This window comes from Haemaphysalis longicornis, unplaced genomic scaffold (assembly GCF_048455015.1).
Source record: "Haemaphysalis longicornis isolate Haplotype H1 unplaced genomic scaffold, Haemaphysalis longicornis Haplotype H1 scaffold_7, whole genome shotgun sequence".
Taxonomy (NCBI): domain Eukaryota; kingdom Metazoa; phylum Arthropoda; class Arachnida; order Ixodida; family Ixodidae; genus Haemaphysalis; species Haemaphysalis longicornis.
The window spans coordinates 97,756,368-97,778,631 of NW_027526422.1; the positions used below are offsets into that span (position 1 = coordinate 97,756,368).

Here is a 22,264-nt window from a genome sequence, read left to right on the forward strand (position 1 = left end):
CGATTTTTTGGGCTATAAGGAAGGCTTGAACAAGTCATTGACAAGCCCCACTACTAATAATGCTTCCGTATTTTGGCCACCGTATTGCTGAGGACACACAGGACTGGCAACAAGCAGTTATTGCGACCCCCCCCCCAACTCTCGTGAGGTCATGCCACTCGCAGTGTACAAAAACTCGTAGCCCCATCATGTGAGTTCTGGGCAGAAAATGACTTTGCCTTGCACGTTTTTGTACTGCGACGAACTTGAGATGTCCTCTCCACTTTTCGGAGAGCAAAAGTCCTCCTGGCTCAATGTGGAGGACATTCTCACATGAAATCTGCTTTGTGCTGACCCACAAGTAACGCCCGTAATACTAAATGGCACCCACAGTTTTTAAGCGTAAAGCTGCACAGAAACACCAAATTTGACTGGATAATCCAGGCGTGTGTATCTGTGCAACGATAGACAAGTGTAAACTTTGCATTGAGCAGAGAACGACTTCTGATACCCAGTACGACTGGTGGTGTAGTCGGTGCAGTCATGACCTGGTACTACTAGTTGAGGGGCAACCCTCTTTCGGTTGCTAGCCATACTGTGTGGCCTGCGTGCCATGGGACGGGGACTTTCTTCAAATCCTTCATTCCAATCACCACACTGTCTGATTCTTTTAATTAAAGGGACACTGATAAGTCTTTGTTGGGGCTGTATTGTGCAGTCTGTTACTTGTCTAATGAATGGACGTCGAGAGTCTCGCTTCATCTATAATGGACTGCAGAACAGAAAGCATTGTACGCCATTCGTGGCCACTGCACAAGCTACCGCAACAATGTTTCACTGGTTCACTCTGGTTTTTCATGTTGTCTCAACCTTTGAAATTACTATGTCACCCATTTACTCGTTCATATCAAGTTTTTGTTCTTGTTGTTAAGGGTCAGGTTGCATGTGCTGTCCCTGTGGTAAATTTAGCTAGCCTGCTGGCTGGCCAGTGGTGTAGCTAATATTAGAATGCAGGAGGGAGTGAGGAAAACAGCATTTTTCAGGCACACTTTTCTCATGCAAACAGCGTGTAAATTGGTGCTGAGAACTCGGGACATTGCCTTTGCATCTTAGACTTTAATTGGTAGGGTAAGTATAGGTGTTATTTACAACTCAACTCGCTGCAGTGACCATTTAATTCTTTTAATACAAAACATTATGGTAGTACTTCTCACAAGTTGCAAGCAGGAGGGACATGTCTACATAGCGCGCACGGACACCTCTCCTTGCGTAGCAGAACATGGTGCCAAAGGCAGGGCATTTTTCTGTGCCTTCATCACCGAAAGTCTTGTTCGATTCCGCTGTATGTGTTAACATGTGTTACGTGTGTTTCCGTGGTGAGTTTTTAAGCTGTGAAGCTTGAAGGTGAGTTTTTAAGCTGTGAGTGGTTTAAATAGGTGTTTTAAAATGCGGCGGTGGCACCCTCTGTGACCGTACTGACAAACTGAGTACTTGTACAAACTGGGCACTTGTCGTTTTATCAGCTGGTTCTTTTTTCACCCCATGTGTGCTGTGTTGGTACTTCTCTGCATATAATTTTTGGGAAAAAAGTTCACGAAAGCTTCTGGTATTGGCGTTGCACCCGGAGGAGAGAATACCCAGTACACGCCCTTGTGCATTTGTTTGTGGTGGAAGTCATGTAATCTTCAGCCCCGTGGCATGCAAGTGCTCTGTCCTCTCTGGTGTAGTTGTTGTTGCTCTGAAAGTCACCTGTTGGCTCTGTTTTTTGCTCTCCAATCTTGTGCAGGAGGACTTGGACTTGAGCCACAACCGTCATGTCACCGAAGTAGCTATTTCAACCATCTGCAAGGGTTGCAAAAAACTCAGGTCAGTACCCCGCTGCTGTCAGTCGGGGGCACTTGACGGTGGCTTGGCACTGAAGAGTTAGCAGTCGGGATTTGTAGCTTCCCGAAATTCACTCTAGAGCACGTTTCACCAGTAACGTCGCAGGACTGGGCCGAAACGACAGTCCGCCGAAAGTGCAGAGTTTAGTATTATGTGCACGTGCTTTTGCTACGTCAGGTTTGCTATTTCTTTGCATGGGAGGTCAATGATGATAAAACGTGCTGAGCTCACGAAATGTATTTTGTTGCTTTCACACTGTTCCTGGTTAGTTAAATTCCATTTATTTTAAAAGTGTGAGTATAGCCCGCTTGAGGGCAGAAAACGAGTTGCTTGTTTTAAGGAAAAAAGTTTTTGCACCACACTGCAAGACATTGGGTATTTAACTGAGGGAAAGATCTCGCCAAAGGCGGTCTTTTGATAGCGCCCAAAGTTGGAGCAAGCGTTGTTAATCGTTGGTTGAGCTGCTATATACCCAAAATGTTAATGCCAAAATGTTAACCCAGCATTACAGGACTCAGATCTGCTCAGTTATAGCTGGGCTCTGCCCCCTCGGCTCCTGGGATGGACTGTGCCCTGTGATAATTGAATGCTTGCGCTTCTAAATTTTTGCCCAGGGTGGTCGTTTGGCAACTCTACAAATTCTTTTTTGCTGTGGGTTTTAGTATGAAAGTGTAACGCCTTAGACACTGAGCCACTGTGGCGGGTTTCGTCTGGAGTACTACAACTACTGCACAAAATTATGCAAGAGCATCAAACTACTTGGCTGTCCAGACACAGTGTGCTGAGAAATTGTTGGGTGACTCCACAAATGAGGAATTAAAGTGGCTTCACTACACACACGCGCTGGCTCCGCGACGCTGCTCCTTCGGCACATACGTAATGCTTATGCAGACAGTGTTGTCCGACACTGCATTGTAGTGGAGGCAATTCCGCACTTGTAGAGTGTACTTTTGCAAAAGAAATTAATATTTTTAACACATGCAAACATGGAATTGAAACTGCGAGCTTCTCCCGCCGAGGCGGCTAAGGCGTTGTGCTGCCGAGCTCAAGGACGCAGTTTTGATTTCCGGCCGCGGCAGTTGTTTTTCTGATGGAGGCGGAAAGTGAAAACGCCGACGTGTTCGAAATTTCTGTGCACGTTAAAGATACCCGAGTGGTCAAAATTAATCCGGAGCCCTCTATTACGGCGCGTTAAACCTCACTCTCAGTCGAAACCACAAGCTTTGGAAATTGTTGCAACAGCAACAGCACTGTGAGTGCTTTTGTAGCGTGACGCTCCTGTTGACAGAGCTCTAGTAATTTCAATGCTGTATGAGCCTGCTGTGGCAGAAAGGGCACTGCAGTGGGACAAAGGTTTGATTGATTGATTGATTGTAGGGTTTAATGTGCTGATGCCACGCAGGCGATGAGGCCCGCCCTAGTGGGGGGCTCCGGGTCTATTTTGACGACCTGGGGATCTTTTAGGTGTGCCAAAATCTTGTACACACGGGTGTTTTTGCTTTTCACCTCCATCAGTCTTTTTCTTTTATTTTTTATTAGTGTGACGAAAAAGCTCGGGATATCCTATTCTGTAGCTGCGTCAGTAGCCCGGTCGGGAAGGGCATCCAAGGGCAAGCCGTAACAGCAGCCTGTAAGCATGGGGCCTCCTCGATTATCAGTCCCGGATCGCCCGCGGACTGCCCGAGACTGCGATCCGGCGCTTGATTTTCCCATGTATTCCTACGGGACTTCCATCCAGGACTGGTAAATCGAGGAGGCCCATAGTTCTGCTGGGTGGCAGTATGTAGTTTTAGCTGGGGGTTCTGTGGATCGTCGAGGTGCGGGAAGCCGGCTGCCTTCCCCTGCTATCTTTGTGGGTAGGTCAGCGTGTACTTTTTCTGTCTGCTTGTTTGCTATTGTACGCAACTCCAAGGCCAGATTGATGAGCTTTCTTTTTTTTTTTTTCTGTGCTTTTTTTTATTACCACACATTCCCGAGTAGAAGGTATGCTGTTTCTGGCTCAGATTGTAAAATGGTGCTGTTCGAGATGCTTACTAGTTTTTTACGCTTCCGTTCTTTGTCTTGCAGTTAGTACCAGAGTGCGTTTTTTTTTTGTTGAAGTATCTGCGTAAAAGTGCATGCAGTATATCTTGTATGTAGACGTAGACAAATATTCATTCATTTTCATTCGTGTTTTTATCGATGACTTGGGTTTCTTTGTTAAGTTTTGTGTTGTAATCCTTCATTTTCTTTTTTGCTTACCACATTTCTGATACTCTCTTTCTGGCTGCTTAATAATTTTTACTTACTCCCGCATTTGTGATAGCGATTGCTCTTCTTGATTTCATACACACAGGTGTACTGCGATATGCATTCTGCGAAATATTTGCTGACGTTGCAATGCTGCTGACACAGGACCTCTGTCTGGCCATCTGCACCTTTAGTCCCAGTATCCTGTGAAGGTTTTTCAAATGGGATCAAATCAAAGAGCAGATGTGCCGTTCCAAAAATAGGCACTGATGCGTTTATCTCGAATGCAGGTGCCTGGATCTCACGGGCATCCACAACCACGCCGGTGACGCCATTCTAGCTGCCCTGGCAGCCTGCTCTTCATTGCGCATCCTGAAGGTCAGCTACGCAGGGGTAAGCATGGTTTGGATTCCAGCCTGGAGCCTCGGGATAGCGATTTGGGCACTCATTTCCAACAAAATGGCCAACCCTTGGCTTTTTTTTTTGTTGTTGTTTATGCTAGTTGAAAGATCCTTACAAGGTGTTTAGTTCAGTATCTTTTCTTTTCTTTTTTTTTTTTTTTTTGGGTACCAATTATTGAAAGTTAGCCGAGAAAGTGTAATGTGCAGTTTTCACAGTGGTGATCATAAAGTACCTGCTTTGATTCGAAGCTGCCCGAACTGAAATATTAGTTGCTGTGAAAACAAGTGTAATTGCACACCGATTAGAGTTGTGGGAAAGCATTGAAGGACGAGAGGTCAGTGTTGGATGGAAAACTATTAGAGAATACCTGAAGATACACTCACACACTCGCACACTCCTTGCGACTGATACTGTGGTTTACGATGTTCTGAAGAAATGAGTAGATTGGACTTTGCTTGCTTTAGTAGCTGGGCTTTATGGAAGCAGCTGTTTCTGCGCCTTGCCTGGTGGAGTGTTTTCGTAAAGGAGGGTTTTGGATGCGTGACCAGAGGAGCCAGTCAGCTCAGTCAATATTTCAGGACATTTTCACGCTCTATTGGAAATCGCTCGCTGTTCAAGTGTGTGCTTATGTGAACACTCCTTTGTGTGGGAAATAAGGGACAAGCTAAAGAAAGGACAAAAAGGGCTTGCATCTTGAGATATTTGAGCGTGTTTTCATGGAGCCTTGGGGGGAGGCATGGACTGATCCACAAATGATTGCAAATAGCATGCTTGAGGGTAGGTGGTCTACATTGGGACACGAATGAGTGCATTTATGGTCTTTGATCTGTTACTTCTTAGGCAATGTGGCTTCCTTTCTCTACCTGTCCAGGTCACAGACGTGGGTCTGAATGCCATTGCTCATCAGGGTCAGCTGCGGAGCTTTGAAGTCCGTGGGTGTCCCACTGTGACCAACGAAGGTTTGTGTCTCTCTTCCGTAAAGTTTGGCATGAGTGAGTTACCTGGGTGCCACCGTTTTGGCACAATGAGATTCGAACTCCCGCTTTGGTGGTACACAATGCTAAAGCAGGTGCAGTGGATGGCTTAAGGGGGACACGGGTCCTAGCGGCTGAAAAATCGCGAAAAAGTAGATTTTTTGGAAACAAGATTTTCAGATTCTGCAACTATTATGCTACTTGTGGTTGAAATTTCGTGCCTCGTGAATCAGTATTTACAATGTGATATTGATTTATAACGCGCGTGGGAGCCGAATTTTTATCGAAGCTGGTGCGAAAACGCTGCTTTTTTCACTTCGTGTGGCGGTCGACCAGCATGGCGGATCGCGGCAACATCGGTACCGTTTGAAAGAGCGCCTTTTCTTTATTTTCTTGCCCCAAACGTCTCCGGGGAGCCATTGGTTGAATAAAAAAAAACGGCGCCAGAAGAACCCCACAACCGACAATCCTATTCGCTGAACGAAGACATGTGACCAAATGCTGCTTCCTGATTGGTAGAGCCTGGTACGTGCGTCGTCTGCTGTGGTAGCGAGCGCATCCGAGGCGGCTCCATCTTGCTTATCGTTTTCGCACAACAAGCCAAGAGCGATGCCAAACGCCGAGTGAAAGTTTGCTACGAGGCACAAGTTCGGAAAAAAAAGGAAGCGGTCAGTGTACAACTTCCAAAAGGGCCTTGCAGTTGCAGAGGAAAGCGCTTGGCCTGACGCGCTGCCTGTGCCGAGCTGTGCAGAAGCCATTGCCGACGAGGTAGGCCTAGCGGCTCCACCAGCCTGCGGAAATGCGTCGGAAAGCGGCTGTATTTGACGCGACACAGTGATGCTGCAACCCGAAGATGTGCTGCAGAGAGGTGTTTGCCCGGTAACAGTTGAAAGCGCTCTCTTCAATTCCTGCAACTGAACGGAAATCAAACTTGGTCACTAGCGCCGACGACGCTCCTCCCGGCCCACCTGACGAGAGCAGCTTCGTGATTGCAAGTTTGGACTGCGTCAACGTGTTGCTGTCGGCTGTGAAGTGCAGAGTTTGCGTTGACAGCGTGACATTTAGAACAGGGTGAGCAGGCGTACGGCCTTTCCATAAAGATGGTAATCGCGTGTGCGACGTGCAGTGATATTGCCGCAGAGTGGAGCTCTCCTCGCGTGAAGAGTGATAAGAAGGTGTATCCGTTTGTCGTTAACGTTCTCGCCGCGCGGGCGATGCAGACGACAGGAAATCGCCAAACCGTGCTGAACGATGTGTTCGCTGCAATGAACATTTCTCACCGCGGGCTGCACACCAAAACGTGGCAAGGCTACGTGAAGGCGAAGCTTGCGCCCGCTGCGACTCGTGCTGCCGACAACGTGATGGCCACAAGTGAGCGGTCAGTGAGAAAGCTGTATGGCGACCTGCAACTGGGGAACCCCGGTAACATTTCTGTTACGTACGACGGGTCGTGGATGACGCGAGGCCACTCGTCTCACATCGGCATCGGCGTGGTCATCGAACTCTTTATGGGATTAGTTCTAGACTTGGTCGTCTTGAGCAACTTTTGTGCTGGGTGCGAGCGCGGGCCGAAGGTAGGCGACCCTGCTTACCAGGCTTGAAAAGACAATCACGTCTGTCAAAAAAAAAAGACACTGAAAAGAAGGCTGGTGAGATGGAGGTGGAGGCCAGTCTCGTCCTCTTTGAGAGGTCACTGCAGCGGCACAACCTGAGGTACACCACAATGCTGTCGGACGGCGACAGCCGCACTTACTTGGCGTTGGTAGATGCCAAAGTGTACGGTTTTATTCCAATTACAAAGGAAGGCTGTGTCAGTCATTTGAAGAAGAGGATGGGAACCTCCCTGCGCAACCTGCTTGCTAAAGGTACAGGCTCGGTGGCGACCTTGTCACTAAGCTGAGTTCCTGTTACGGCTGGGCTTTGAAATCGCACAGTGGCAATGTCAGGGCCATGCTCAAAGTGGTGATTACCACCTTCCACCACATCACTTCGAATGACACCGTATCCAACCGCAGCCTGTGCCCACCAGGCCCGGACTCATGGTGCCGGCAGAACGCTGCCAAGGCGAAGGGGGAGCCCGCACCAAAACACGGATACAACCTGCCACCTCACGTGTGCAAGGCTCTTCTCCCTGTGTACGAGCGCCTTTCGGACAAAAAGCTCCTGCAGCTCTGCCTGCAAGGCAAAACGCAGAACTCAAACGAGTCCCTCCACTCCACTATATGGGCCCTGGCACCCAAGGAGAAGCACGCGTCGCTGTTCACCGTGCAAGCTGCTGTGGCTAAGGCGGTGTTGAAGTTCAACACAGGCAACGGAAGAGCCTCGGCTGCCATTCTAAAAGAACTCGACCTCAATCCTGGGCTTCCCAGCACGAAGCGTATGGCTGGAAAAGACCGCCGTCGACAATCTGCTTCTGCACGCAAGCGCAAGTCAGCGGACGGCATGCAGCAAGCTTTCAAGAAGCGCCACTCCGGTGCCTCCAGTCAATTATGTGCCTGGTGGCTACTGACCCGATACCAGTGTAAATACACTGCAATTTTGTTGTTGTTTTCACCGAAAACAAGTCTGCTGCTTCTTTCCTCATTTTCTCAAAACACTGATTCTGGCCTTTTTTGCAAAGTTGCGGAAGAGCTATCTCAGCTCTCGGGGCGCACACAACAATAATTTTTGTTGTATTATGGAGCAGAGTGTGCAAAGCTCACAATGGTAGGAACAGAATTTTTATTAGATGTGTCAAAAAAAAAAAATAATTATTTTGTTCCTAACCGTATCTGATGGTAGCCAAGTTTTGAACGACAAATTTTAAACTGCCATAAAATCACTACTTGTGGCCTGATCAAAAAAGTACTCCTACCATTGTGTTCCTTGAGCTTTCTGGTTCCTTTTAGGGTGCAGAATGCAACATTCAGTTAGGCGTTTTTCTACTGATTACGCAAAAAATCCCTAATTAATGTTAATAGGGATGGGCGAATATAGATTTTGAGGTTCGAAGCGAATTCGAAGCGAATAGTGATTTGGTCGAATAATTTCGAATCGAATAGTTCGAATAGTACACATTGCAAATCACAAAGACAAATGAGCAACTTGTGACCTGACTAATGTACACATTTTTTTCTAATAATTAGAACTCACGTAGGCACAGCATTGTGTAAAACTATTACCAGTTGAACATTTATTGCAAAATCTTACACACAGCTTTCCTTTGCTGTATTCACAAGTTTTCATGAAGAAATGCCTGTTGCGCCACATGCTCTAGGTGCAGTAGTTTCCGCCGGCTGCTCATTCACAAGTTTAAGCGCCGCCTAGAAACTCGCAGAGTTAAGCGCCGCCTAGAAGCTCCGCTAAAAAAAGAAGTATTGTAGCCACTAGTATCCTCGACCGTAGCCAAGCAAAGTGCAAGTGGCTGGCCGCCATTTTGAATAGGCTCGCTGGCGTACTTCCGCGCTGTGCGAGCCTATTCAAAATGGCGGCATGCCTATTCAAAATGGCGGCCTGTACAAGTCTGCTGGCTTGGTGCCGCTATGTTCGAAGCAATGTCGTTTCAGTGCCGCCTTTTTTTTTTAACGGAAAGTGTGCTGGCGGCCGAGAGCTTCGTCGAACCTCTAGGCAAGGTAGCAACTCAGCAGTGCCAGCACTGATAATAGAAATGTCCGCGTCGGTGGGTCTTGAGCCAAGCCTGGGGTAACTCTCGGAAAGCTTGACCGAAAAGCTTGGCTTTTAGCTGCCTATTCGGGAGCATCGAATAATTCGAAAATATCGAATACCTGCATTCGGATCGAAGCGAATAACGAATAGAGAGCTATTCGATCGAATATTCGACAATACCGAATATTCGCCCATCCCTAAATGTTAATCATACTAGAAACTAATTGGCACAGAAACAAAATAAGTGCATGTTTGAGATGAGCAGAACAAACTACACCAGGGAGCCAAGTTTAATTGCAGTTGGTGAAAAAACAAAGAAAATAGGTTTCATATACAACTTGCTGTAGCGTTCTTTCGAGTATGTCGGCAGCCTCGTGCTTCGCTCATGTCTTGCCGTGGCCACGGAAGAAGCAGTTGCCGCGTTTGTAAAAGTATGCTTCCTCCCATTACTTGCTGTGTCCTAGGCGTGGAGAATTGAAGAATTCAGTAATGGTGGACAAACATTTCAAAACTTTGAGAGTACCTTGCAGGAGGTGCTTGCTGCTTGGTTTGGCTCTCGGTGCGCCTAGACTGTTCAAAGTACAGTAAAACCTCGTTACAAGAGAAACTGTTACAAGAGACACTCGGTTTTAAAGGACATTTGAGCGAAAGCAGTTTGGTTGGTTTTCCAGTGTTCGCCATGTTAGCAACTTCGCATATGTGAGATTTTGGTGACAAGAGTCACGTTTTCTGGGTTCCTCGAGTGTCTCTTGTAACGAGTTTTCACTGTACTCCAGTTGTTTTAGCGTTTCAAAACGGTGGAAATGTCGCAGCAAAGTGTGGCACGCTTTGCTACGTTGCCGTTCTTGGCCGCACTTGAGCCTGTGCCAGCTATTCGCTGGTGTCAACAGCCTCTGAATGTGTGGAGAAGGAAATCTTGTTCCCCAGATGGAGTGGAAGTGCAGCAGTAGTCGTAACGGCTTCCTCCCCCTCCTTTCTTGACAGGTGTGCAAGCGCTGGTGAAGCAGTGCTCGCACCTGCACATGTTAGATCTCACCGGCTGTCGCCTCCTGGACAACCGGGCTGTGACGGAATGCAACAACATTGTGCGCGAACGGCCGCACGTGTTGACCATGGCGGTGGGAGGTACGTTCCACGACACTTTGTTTCGCGTGCACTTGCGGATTAGTTTTGCACACACAGGAAGCGTGTGGTGCAGTTTTTTTTCTCATTTTCACTACTCAAATGCCCCGTGTCAGTGCATTGAAAACACAGTAGAGATTACCGTATTTACCCCATTCTAACGCGCACTTTTTTTTCGAAAAAATAGGCCGAAAAATCGCATGCGCGTTAGAATCGGATACAAAACCGAAACTGCCGAGACAACGGAAATTTCGTCCCACCCATCGCCATCGCCATCTCAAGATGGCGCAAAAGGTTTTAGCAACGATTTTTTGGACGCAGCAAGCCTAGGCGCCTAGGCTTTTCTATCGGAGTTCACACAAATCGTCAAATCGTTTCACTTGCGCGCTTGATAACAGCAATGGCAGCAGCGGCTCCCACGCGTTCAAAACGAGCGGTCGGCTGAAGCGTGCACCTCTGGAGAAGCTCGCGGGATGGGCGTGCGAGGCGTGGGCCATGATCCCATAGACCATGGTTGAACGTTCGTTCAGAAGTGTGGCATCGCGAACGCGCTTGAAGGCACCGAGGCCGAGATGTTGTGGTCAGCGGAGAGCGACGAGGAGTGAGATGAGTGAGATTACTTCGGGAAATAAATCGCCCGTTTCTCTCGCATTCGTTTGTCTGAATCGCAAAGTCCCGTGCGCGTTACAATCGGAGGTGCAAGTTTTTTCGTTTTTTTGCCAGGAAAATCGGGTGCGCGTTAGAATCGGGGGCGCGTTAGGATCGGGTAAATACGGTACGACACTGTCCCTCTGGCGGGTGGGATTTTAAGTATTCTGTGCGAGAAAAGATGCGTTGTATCTTTCAAGAAGCCCCAATCTGCCTCTTTCACGATGCTACTGCGCGAAATCCCGAGATCGACTTCTCGTATTACGCCGATGACGATACAGACACACCAGAAAACGAAAAATCGCTGTAGTATGACAGGCTTGCCGACCGAGGCGACCAGTCGGCCGAGATTCTTGCCACGATGAATGGGCCTCAACGAAGCAAAAATGCCTTCACACAAGGTATGCGATCCGTAGTTCGGCATGCGATGCTTCGCTGACTTCCCTAACTGAAGCTACTACATATGCTTGCACGGCAGGCACGCGTGTGGAAAATGTAAGGCATGCTAATTCCGGAAGAAGAGTTCCTCAAAAATAATCTAGAAAACAAGGAATAAAAATCAAACGAAGTTTCTATCATAAAGCGTAAAACAAAGGTAGGAAGAGCACTTTTTTTTTTCGACGGTTGGGTTCGCAATTTGCTTGCGAGCTAAACTTTGCGATCATATTTCCCGGCTTATCTCTTTCGCTACCGCCGGAAAATTGACTAATTTTAGGGGTCCAAGAAAACTTTTTTTTTCCTGCTAAAAAATTGGTTAGGCACTAATTGCAGGAACAGAAAATGCAGATTATTTAACGGCCTTTCCAATAACACCAGTTTTTTAAAGGTTTTTATATATATCATAGTTGTAAAAAAAAATATCAAAATCGAAATTTTTGTCAAGTTGTCGAAAAAAATGATAAAAAAGGAGTTGTGTTTATCAGACCACCGGTAGTAGAAAAAAATTAGAATATACATTTTGTAGGGAAACATTTCAAAAACACGCCCTAGAAAAAATGTCGACTTGCGCGGAACAGTTTGTCAGATATAAAAAAAAAATGTTAGCATGCACGGTGCTCGTGTCATGCGGTGAAGCCCAACCTCCGATTCAAAATGTGCAATTTCGGGTGGTTTCCTGGAATAAACCTGGCGGTTTGTCATTATCAGAGGCACCAATTTGCCCCCACATAACGTAAAAACATCATGTCAATGGCTGACTTTTCATTTACAGCGAGCACAATATTTGGGACTAGCGCGCGATGCGGAAAAAAACATGCATGAAGTTGAAAACGGAACGCCGTGGCTGATGCTTGTTGTCGTTCACGGTCAATTATCTCTCAAAACATAAAGCTGAGCTTTATTATCATCTTCTTACTCGCAATTGTAGCCTTGCTCGCAAAAATGAGGTACGATGAGCTAGAATCGTGCCCTGCGATCTTTGGCCGAGTAGCAGTTGCGCGATGAAAAGATCAGCACAACGAGCCTCCTCTATTGCAGCGCCACCTAACATTTTTCAAATGAAACAGTACAAAAACTTCTCGGAGACTCCGTCCGAATAGACAGTTCAACTAAGCAGCAACATTAGACACCCGGATATACCCTCGCATGGAAACGAAACGAAGTCGAACAGCTGGCAGTGTAAGGCCGGTTTGAAGCGCTGTCCTCGACGGAACAGATATCTGGCGACTGGGTGTGATCTTTTGACTTGCATCTGAAGTTCTTATCGCAGAAATCGGGTTAGGGTGGGGGAAATCAGGAGCGCCGTGCTTTGTTCGAGGATCAGTCGCGGACGCTCCAGGCGCCATGGCAGGTAGCCTTGAAGTTGGGTAACTGCGTAGTAGCGCTAAGTATGAATTTCGCGATGCAGAAACGAAACCGAAACTGTTGTAAACTGTTTGCGAATGGTCCTGGGGTAAGTAGAACTACCACAGTATTTAGAACAACGTGTGCAAAGGCAATAAAACTGCCTAAAATCATAAAGTAGCTTTGCAACCAGGCACTGCTTGACAATTTCAGACGACTTTTGGGATTATTACTGTCAGAGCGCGAACCGGACGATTGAAAAATCGTTTGCTAGTTCCCCATTCACGCCCTGATAGCAAAAAAACAAGTGCTGGTGCAGAGTAATTACGAGTTGCACGCATTCTTCATTGGTAGCAGTGACGCGCGATGACCACGCCCCTTTTCCACACCCAGGTGATTCAAAAGCGTGTCAAAAATCCCGTTTCTGTAGCAAAAATGAAAACAAAACTGATTTTGAAAGGCCATTTTCTGATCTAACTCCGAACAGCTTTACTTGTTCGAGAAACGCGTGGAACGCTACGAAAAGGCGCTCCCAAAAGTGTCGATCAAACTGATCGATTTTGATAGGCGCGGTAGCGAAAGAGTTAATAAGTAACGCAGCCTTTGGGTATCAGGTATTCAAGAGGGGGTCAAGAGATGCTTAGTGGACAAGCGCTATTCAAATAAGGATCAGTTTCTGTGCCAGCAATGCTATAAAAAAACTATTTCGGAGAGGTGCACAACATAATGAGCTAAGCCTGAGCTTTGTGTTCGAGGCATTCGAGCAGGGTCACTTGCTTCATCGTGGTCGAGTGGTCTCGCACGTCGGAAACAGCGCATTGCTTGGATATTTTGGTTCAAAACCTGTTAGGAACATTTTTAAGTTTTTTCAGTTTTATTCTGCCATGCATATGGAAATTTTTATTGTGGAAATTTTATATGGAAATTTTAATATTTAGAGTCATCCACTACTGAGAAATGTTTCGATCCAAATGATGCGGAGCTAGTGATGTCAGTAGAAAAGTAGTTCCTGCGTACCACTTTTTTTTTGCCCTTCAACTCGCCGCTGTTTCAAAGGCACGAACCAATACCAACTTTTCAAGCTGACAGTTCTAAAAAAAAAAGTGTAGTAGGGCAACTTGGGTGAACAAGCGCATTTTCGAATGAAAATGCACCATAAAACAATTTTCTCAGATACGTTGGGGCTTCGGTTGCTTTGGACTTCACTCGCTTCGATTAGAATGCCCATAAAAGTAACCTCCACGTGGGTTGATGATGAAAAAGAGAGAGACGAAAGAACGGCAGAATTGAACAAGTATGTGGTCACGTACAATTTTGTTCATTGCTGAAATCCAGCTACCAGCCTCCGGCTATTATTTTCACGAAGTCCACATTAAGTGCCCGTGGTTATGCTGCTGTGTGGCAGATGCCTTTTATTGCCTCCCTTTTACAAGCTAGAAAAGAAAAAAACAGAATTTGCATAAGAGCATAGTTTTCACAACCTCGGATAGCCGGCTTCCGGTGCTCACACTTGGGGATCCACTGCAAAAAGAAACAAGCGTCGCGCACTTGTTCAGATGTTTCCCGCGTTGAAAATGTACGTCTTCAAGCATAGACATTCTTTTTGCAGCTTCAGGTTGGCTATACAACAATTTACGTAGAAAAAATAAACTCCGTCAGCACAACGCTGATTCCTCTTCTGCTGCAGTGGCAGCCCACTTGCATGCACCCCTGCCAAATCGGTACTGCCAGAGGCCACCATGATGCAGTGAAAAAGGCGGATTGAGAACTCATGGCTCCTAAAGCGTCCAAACTACTCTTTGGCAGTTGTTGTGAAGCAGCATTCATAAGAAATGTGTACACTGCTCATTACTTTATGTGGAATAAATTATAAGAAACACCAATGTGTGTTGAGGTAGTGGTTCCTGGATGTAAAGTTCCTGAATTTCCTGAGCAATGCATTTCTGACAGGCTTAGAACTAAGGTGACAGAAATTGTGTTCTGCCTGCGGGTGGAATGGTAGCCTGCTTTCAATAATTTAGTTGCCGTTGATCAGCTAAGCTTGTGGACTCCACCGGAAGGTTTACTGTGCAAGCATTCCTCAAAGTATTTGCTGTAGTTGCTAGGTGTGCCAAAATTGAATGATTTTGGGCAGTACTTGACACCGGACTATGCACAAACTTTTTGAAACTAACATCGCAAATAGATGGGCTGTTTCTCTGTTTTATTTTGTTAGCTTGGAGTGGTGATGCATTAGGCAGGAGTTGTAGTGAAGTCTTTTTTGTTTCGATTGAAGTGTTGCTGTGAATGTCTTTTCCTCTTTTTTTTTTTCTTCTAAGCGCAGTAGGAAGAAATTAGAGGTGGTGGTTTTAAATTGCATGGTTGGAATACGTAAAATACATTGCTTTATCCTTAAAAGTAATCGTGAAGCCGTGTGCCGCAGATGCTGTGTGTTACCATTGCTTCTGCCTCAGTCGTAGGCGTTCCTTATAGAATAGACTAAAAACAAAACACTGAAAGCGTGTCTTTGTGGAAACACCTCAGTAGAATGTTTCTCAAGGCCTTCTACATTTTCCCTGCAGCATCTTGGTGTATTCATCTACGAGGTCCCAATTACGGCATCAAATTAGGGAGAAATAGAGTGTACATAGTCTTGCAGTGTGGCTGCTAGGGAAGTTTTAAGCTCAGAAACCACTGTTTTCTTTTCTAAGCTCAATGAAAAACGAGTAGTGATTAACACCCTGCATTCAGGTAAAATATTTTTACAGGAGGTTAACAAGAAATGATGCTATGCGCCTCTGTGGCCATTTCTGTTTCGCTAGAATGCTTTTCACGACAGCCCTTCTCAGACCCTGGCCTCTCTGTTTGTTTCTTCTTCCCTTTCCCCCTCCCTCCAGATACACGGGTTAGGGCTAGTCGTCTGAATCTGGACCCCAAGTGCAACCTGAAGCTGGACACCAGAAACATGTCTGCAGACTACAGCGAGGCGGACGGATGGGACCACATGCGTGAGAAACTTCTGCTGGAAATTGAACCTCCTCCTTTTGGTCAGAGCCAGACGGACGTGCACTTTCTCGCACGTGAAAAATTGCTCTCGGTGCCACAAACTCTCGTGTGGAATTTCGAAAGATTTCTTTTCCACGATTTTGGGAGTGTGATACTAGTACACCTTCGGGCAAGTTTGGGGCCATGAAGCAGGGTGGTGTTTATGCTCAGAGTGCAAGAAGACAACAAGACTTGTAGACGTACGCAGCACAGCCGCTGCATATCAACTGGAAGGAAACCGTACGTCGGAGCTATGACGGCTAACAGCGCGAAAACTGGACGAACTGGACAAACAAGCGCTGGAATTGTGGATTTGTTCCTTTTTTTTTTTTTTTTGGTTCCCTTTTCGTGTTTCCGTCCAGTTCTTGCGCTGTTAGCCGTCATGGAACAGTACCAACTAGCCCAGCTTACAACAGTCCTGCAGTCAGAGCTAAGTTGTTTCTGAAACAAACAGGTGATACTAGTTGGTTCCTGCAGTGTTTAATTATTTGCGTCATTTCTTTTTGCTCTGTGAACCATGAATACAATCCTACTGGCTCAGTTTTCTACACCTCTGAAGTGTGGTGTTATCCAAATCTTAATCACGTGGCGTGCGAATTGGTTTTTCAGGGTGCCGTAAGTGACTATGTTACACATTTTTGAGCCTGCCGGGCACTCTTCTCCTGGTGAAACATTGCTGCATTGAAGGAAAAAAGTAAAGCGATTGGGCTTCGAAATGTTGTTGCCGAGCACATCGCAGTATTGTTCCCAAGCCGCCGCAGTTTTTAAGACCAGGTTGAATTTAATGTAGTTACACGATGCTACATCTGCCTCTTTATGTGGTGGTCATCATTGCGCTTGCCTCTTCATTTCCTTTTTCTTTTTTCAGTCTTTTACGATGACCGCCTGTACAATTTGGACTACTGGGATGAGGATTACGAAGACTATGAAGGTATGTGCGGTATATGGTGGCGGTATTGGTATTGTGAATGCAGAAACGACTACCAAAGAGGGGCTCATTGATGGAAACAGCGTTTTCTTTTTTTGCAAAGATGGGACATCTTCACGGGTATGTCCCCAGAGCGCGGGAGGTTTTAAATGCAGAGCATTTCAGTAACTCACTATGTCACCCGCATTGACGTCCGTAGTTGTTGTCCGCACCCCTCCCCCTACACTATAAAAACAAAATACTATCCGGCGCCTGGTTTCGATCCCTCGACCCTGCGGGCGGAATGCAATGTACATGGTGCTCTACCCACTGCGCCACAAAGCCGACACAGAATGGGAGGCTACGAACGCGCCTTATATCCTTGATTTATTCAAACTACGTCAAGAAGCTGCTGATACAACGCATTCACTACCATCAACTCCCCAAACACTAAACGTTAACGCAATACACCCACCCCCTATGCGACGCATTTACTCGAGTCCCCCTCGCGGAGAGATGGGCCCAATTTTTTTGCCATTTGTTCTGGGAGAGTACTGTCACCTTCATATATGCACAAATATCAGCGCTTTTTCAGTGCATACATGTCAAGTTGAGGTTTAAAGGAGGGGGCGCTCTAATGCGTTCACTTGTTTTCACACGTGGTGCTCAGGACTGACCATGGATAGCCCACAGATTGTTCGATTCCTTTTGGGACAGTCCGAGACTGATAGCCAAGGAGCTGCAGTGACTGCACAGCATGCGACCGCCTCCGTCGTTGGTGGCCACTGGTGTGCCAAACACAATTGCCAAGTTGCAGTGCCAACTAGTGGCACCTGTCAAATGGGACAATCGGACGTGGTAGGAAAGAACCGATCGTGACCTTGAACAAAATGGTTTGAGGGAAACAAACAGGTGGGACCAGAGAAGGTAGGCGAGAAACATGTCCCCGAGCTTATTTGATGTTGATTGTCTCTTTTCGCATCTCGCCGTGTTTTCCCCCTTCTAGCCAATGCAAGTATGGGCCTTGGTAGTGCGCGTTGATGCAGGCCTTTGCGCTGCCTTACTCAGTCATTTTGTGCTCTGAAATTACGAAAGCAGACGGCTGGAGCTCAGCTATTTATTGAAGCTGCTTGACCATGTCGGTGCATAACCTTTTTTGCGCGTGATTCCAGCTGGTCGTAGGCGAAAAAGCTGGCAAACATTTTTCAGGAAGCATGCTCCAAATAGGCTTGTTGCGTGTAACACTGAAACCAGAAGCAAGCTGCAGTAAGAAGAATGATGGAGGTCTGGTTGCTGACTGGTGTGTGTCCTAAACGGATGCTAGTGTGAGCCATGCGCGATGTGCGTGGCTCACCTTACCAGATTAGAGTATGAATGCGTAGAGGATGTTCTCCATTTTAAAAGCCGCTTCCCTCGCACGTGCTCCGTGCCAGTTTGCTGAAGTTGGGTATGAAGGTACACCGGGAAGTTAGCAGGGCTTAAAGTCTGGATTGCAAGCGTATTTAATAGGCCCATGAAAACAAAATGCAAGTTCGTTTTATTTGATAGATTTGGCAATTTATAGTGCCCCCACCGTTGGTCCGGAAGCAAACGATGCTTTATTCGCTGAGAAATCAAAAAATTTAGGCCAAAATTTCGATTTTCCCATTAAATTGTGTGTTTCACGACGTCTGCGATGATGTATCCAGGGCATGTACTTCAGGGAACGTTAGTATGCTGACTGGGGCTGCAGTGAATGGCAAAATGCTTTATCGTCATTCCTCCTAGATGGCGCCCCAGTATCGCTTAGGACCGCTGTGCGCACTTGCTTTGTTTTTGACCTGATTTGTACCTGGATAATTTTTATTACAGCTGATAGTGATCATTTCGTGAAGCATCAGGTATGCTGGGCAAACGGTCACAAACAGTTGGCCAGTGAAAGCGCAACGCGCCGGATGGCTGTGCAGCTTTGACCGGCATAGTGCATGCAGTATGCACTCGCACTTCTATGTTTACGTGTGCGTTTGTAACTTCCATTGTTATCTAGTGACACCTGACGCAAGTGTCACTAGATAAGGTATCAGAGTGCCGCCGCCACTGAGGCACACAAGTGAGTTTGGTGGCCATCTTGGTGTTTATCAGTGCTGCCAAATAGCCGCATCAACGGCCTCTCCGCTAACTTTGACCGGGTCATTTGTAAACAGCACTGCCGAGGATGCAGCAAAACTGTATTTTCGGATACACTTCTACAGCTCAAATGTTGCGAAGCGCGGTATCTTTGATTTGCGTTCGGAAGGACGTCACTCGCGTGCAGCCGCAAAGCAGGGAGGACAAGCTACGACTGCCAAGACTACCACAGTTGACCGACTAAAACGCATAAACAGCAAAATGGCGGCGCCCATCAGTGTAAGCGAATGAACTGATCAATGATCATGGCGGCGACACGGTAAAACAGGAGAAAGGAGTGCCGATACTCTGAAACCTTATCTAGTGACACTACTTGCTGCCTTGTAGGCCCCTCCCCCAAACTCGAGCAGCAAACTCAGCCCTGGTTTTGCTTGTTTGCCGACAGGCGTCGACGACGATGTGTGGGACCTGGAATTGGACGGCGAGGATCCGGTGGCCGAGCTGGCGGCCGAGGCAGCCCTGGCCGCAGAGGAGGCCCTGGCCGGTGGAGTGCTGCCGGCAGACCTGCCTCCCGGAATGGGAGGGGGCATTGAGGAATGGGCACCACCTGGGTACCTCCAGGATATGCTGGACATGCCGCCCTCGGATGACGACGACTGGCCTTATGATTACTATGATGACTACGGCTATGGCTACGACGGTCCGCTCTCGGACGATGAAGGGTGGGTCCAGGGCTACTACGACTTTGATGATCCCCATGAAGATGATGAGGAGGACTTCCTGGACCAAGGTGGCGACCTGGGCATCGGAGGCCTGTTTCACGAACCACGGGAGGACGGTGGTGGAGCCCCCGGTGGTGCAGGGGTGGCGGACATCGATCACCCACCGGCGAATGCTGCAGGGGTGGTCCACGACTGGGGGCCCGATATTGCATACATGCCGGGCGACCCCCAGGTAGGGGGAAACGGTGGAGCTCGGGCCGAAGACGGCCTGGAGATTGCGGACCTCCTCGATGACCCCCAGGAGGAAGAACAGGACGGTTACCAAGGTGGCGTGGAGATTGCAGACTACCTCGATGACCCTCAGGAGGAACCGTGGACTCCGGAAGGCTCAGACTACGGCGACTATCTGGACGACCCACAGGAAGTACAGTGGTAATAGGACTAACCTGGATACGATGGGGAACTGAACTCCTTTTGAGCCTCACTGAAGTTGTTGTGTACAGTGCTTGCGAGTGGGGAGGCGGCGGCCGGCGCACAAGAAAAGCAGCCATAGTCTCTAGCTTAAACCTGCGTGTGTGGCAGGGTATCCTTTTTTCTTTCTTTATCAGGCCTGTTGATCAACTTTGTTCCCGCTTTTGGATTGTACATTTCTCTTTACTTTCCGTTGGGCTGCAATTCTGTTTGCCTTGAGATGTGTTACCCTCGAGAGCTGGAATAGACTCGGGCAGTTAATACGAATGTCTGCCTTCAGTGACATCTAATGAGTCAGTTCTGACCCTTTTGTTTAAAGATCTCGAAATTGTATTAGCATTTAAAAAAAAAATTTCTTCTCCTTCTCTAAATGTTTTGCCGTGTGGTGCCTGTAATTTTCTAGCTGTGCTTTTGTTTAAAAGTGCGGAAATAAAATAAAGGGCATTTTGTGAAGGCAGTTGGAGATTTGTTTAAAGGACAAAGTTGAAGGTGTGGTTTGATGTGAATGTAACTGTCGCCTAGAAAGAACAATTTCAGATTTAAGAATTGCTGGAAGTTGTGACAAGACCTGCATGCAGCTGCACTGGAGCTGCTGTCAAGTTTGCTTGGCATTTTCTTTTGCTAAACTTCCGTGGAAGAATTAAAGGCAACATGCAACCTTGCATCATTGAAGTGACTGCGTTCTCATACACTTTGCTACATCCTTGTTCAAGAAAAAAAAAAATCCGAGTTAGTACCGGTCAGAATTCAGTATGTCAGTTAGTGCATTACGACAGGAACTGGAAGTTGGGATCGCAGATTAGACCTAGTGAAGCAGAGTATGTGGCTCTGGGTGATGACGGTAGACCTCAAGTTTGACATTGGGCATAGTGTTAAGTAACCTTACAGGTGAATTTTTTTTGACGTGCCAAGTAACGTCACAATTGTATGCCGAGCTGAGAGTACCAGTTGACTTTGGAGCGTGATGTTAGGCCTAACGTCGGGCTGTCGCATGCTTGCGTTCAGGTTTAGCACAAGTGAGTTCTAAACTGGAAAATATGGGAAGCTTCATGAAAGCAGCTTCACAAAGTAGGCTTCACGAACTTACCACGAAACCAGCAGAGGTAGGGGATTTGTAGTTTCTCACTAAAAAATGTTTCGTTGCTACCTGGCCAGTCGCAAAACCCACAACGGGGGCTCGCAGGCCTCTATATGAGTTTAGTAAAGCAACTGGCAGTGTTGGCCTCAGTATCCAGAGCAATGCTCTGATGGGTAGACTACTGAGCAGTTTTATTTTTGTCTACCCTTTCAACCACACAAATATGGAAACAGCGTGCTGTGCCAATTAATGATATACCGTCGTGGTGTGGTATTATTGAGCATTATGTGGATGGTAGGTTGGTGTGGTCAGCTTTCTTGATCCAAAAGGCTGTGATTCTGTGCTGCATTGACAAATCCAGTCACCAGAACTTCCCGTCACTCCAGCAGTGACATTCAGCGTGTCTGTGCGGTCTCGCACAGCTCAGGCGTGGGGTTCGGTGCAGGGTTTTCATGCGCTGAATTATGGTTCCACTGGTGAGAGGGAAGGAACCTGCGTTGGGCTGTGGTCTTGGTCGTGCTGGTGGGAGTGTTCGGAAGCGAAGACAGGAGGCTACTTCGTTCCATGCAGGACCAGTGTGGTTTGCAGTGAGGTGATGGTGAGTTGCAAATCTTCAGGGAGCGTTTGAAGGAGCTGACAGGGTTGAGGCAGGCCTGCTCTGTGGTGCAAGCACACATACTTTGAGTCTGTGCATGGCTGGGTAGAAGCATGAGCTGTAGATTCGACGAATCGAATGGGTGAGGTTGGGTGATCGTAGTGCGGACTTGGGGGACAAGTGCAGTCCCAGAGTGGTTGTGATAGGAGTGGTACCTTAGGGATCTGAAGGGAGGTTACTTAATAAGGAACAGGCAGGCCAGCAATGTGGGCTTGGAGGAGTTGTGTTGTTTAGAGAGATTAAGGGCCATGCCGCGAGCATTGAGGTAGGCGAGTGCTTTGCCAACTGCTTGCCAAAGGGCGTCCTGTTGATTCCCACTGGAGATCGCCGGCAATATGATGGAAAGTTTGACGTCCACCTGAGAAAGCTGTACAGCTTTCCTTACTAGCCGCTTGGCTGCATTCAGGTGGATGTCAAACTTTCCTTCATAGAAACTTACTCCACCTTGGGGATTTCCCCTAAATCTGGTTGATTATCCCCAGTGGTAGTTCATACAGTGAGGTCATGCACATGCATTGTCGATGTGCCCAGTTTGGTGGGCAAGGAGGAGGAAGCAGTGTTGAAGAGCAAGGGGGAGATCACTGAGCCTTGGGGTGTGGTGGGAACCTAGGGACAAAGACATCCATGCAGCTTGAG

At 47.3% G+C, this 22,264-nt stretch overlaps 1 protein-coding gene across 2 annotated transcripts in view; it reads left to right on the plus strand.

Annotated features, from left to right (window-relative positions):
* Positions 1 to 20,567, plus strand: part of LOC144146150 (putative RNA-binding protein EEED8.10) — a 37,778-nt gene extending 17,211 nt beyond the window's left edge. For both annotated transcript variants that reach the window (XM_077678114.1, XM_077678115.1), the window contains exons 10-16: positions 1,766 to 1,845; positions 4,383 to 4,485; positions 5,366 to 5,453; positions 10,098 to 10,238; positions 15,542 to 15,652; positions 16,558 to 16,620; positions 19,148 to 20,567. In XM_077678114.1, the coding sequence (XP_077534240.1) occupies positions 1,766 to 1,845; positions 4,383 to 4,485; positions 5,366 to 5,453; positions 10,098 to 10,238; positions 15,542 to 15,652; positions 16,558 to 16,620; positions 19,148 to 19,860 (1,299 nt within the window). In that variant the 3' untranslated portion in view covers positions 19,861 to 20,567. The remainder of the gene's footprint in view (positions 1 to 1,765; positions 1,846 to 4,382; positions 4,486 to 5,365; positions 5,454 to 10,097; positions 10,239 to 15,541; positions 15,653 to 16,557; positions 16,621 to 19,147) is intronic.
* The last annotated feature ends 1,697 nt before the right edge of the window (positions 20,568 to 22,264 follow it).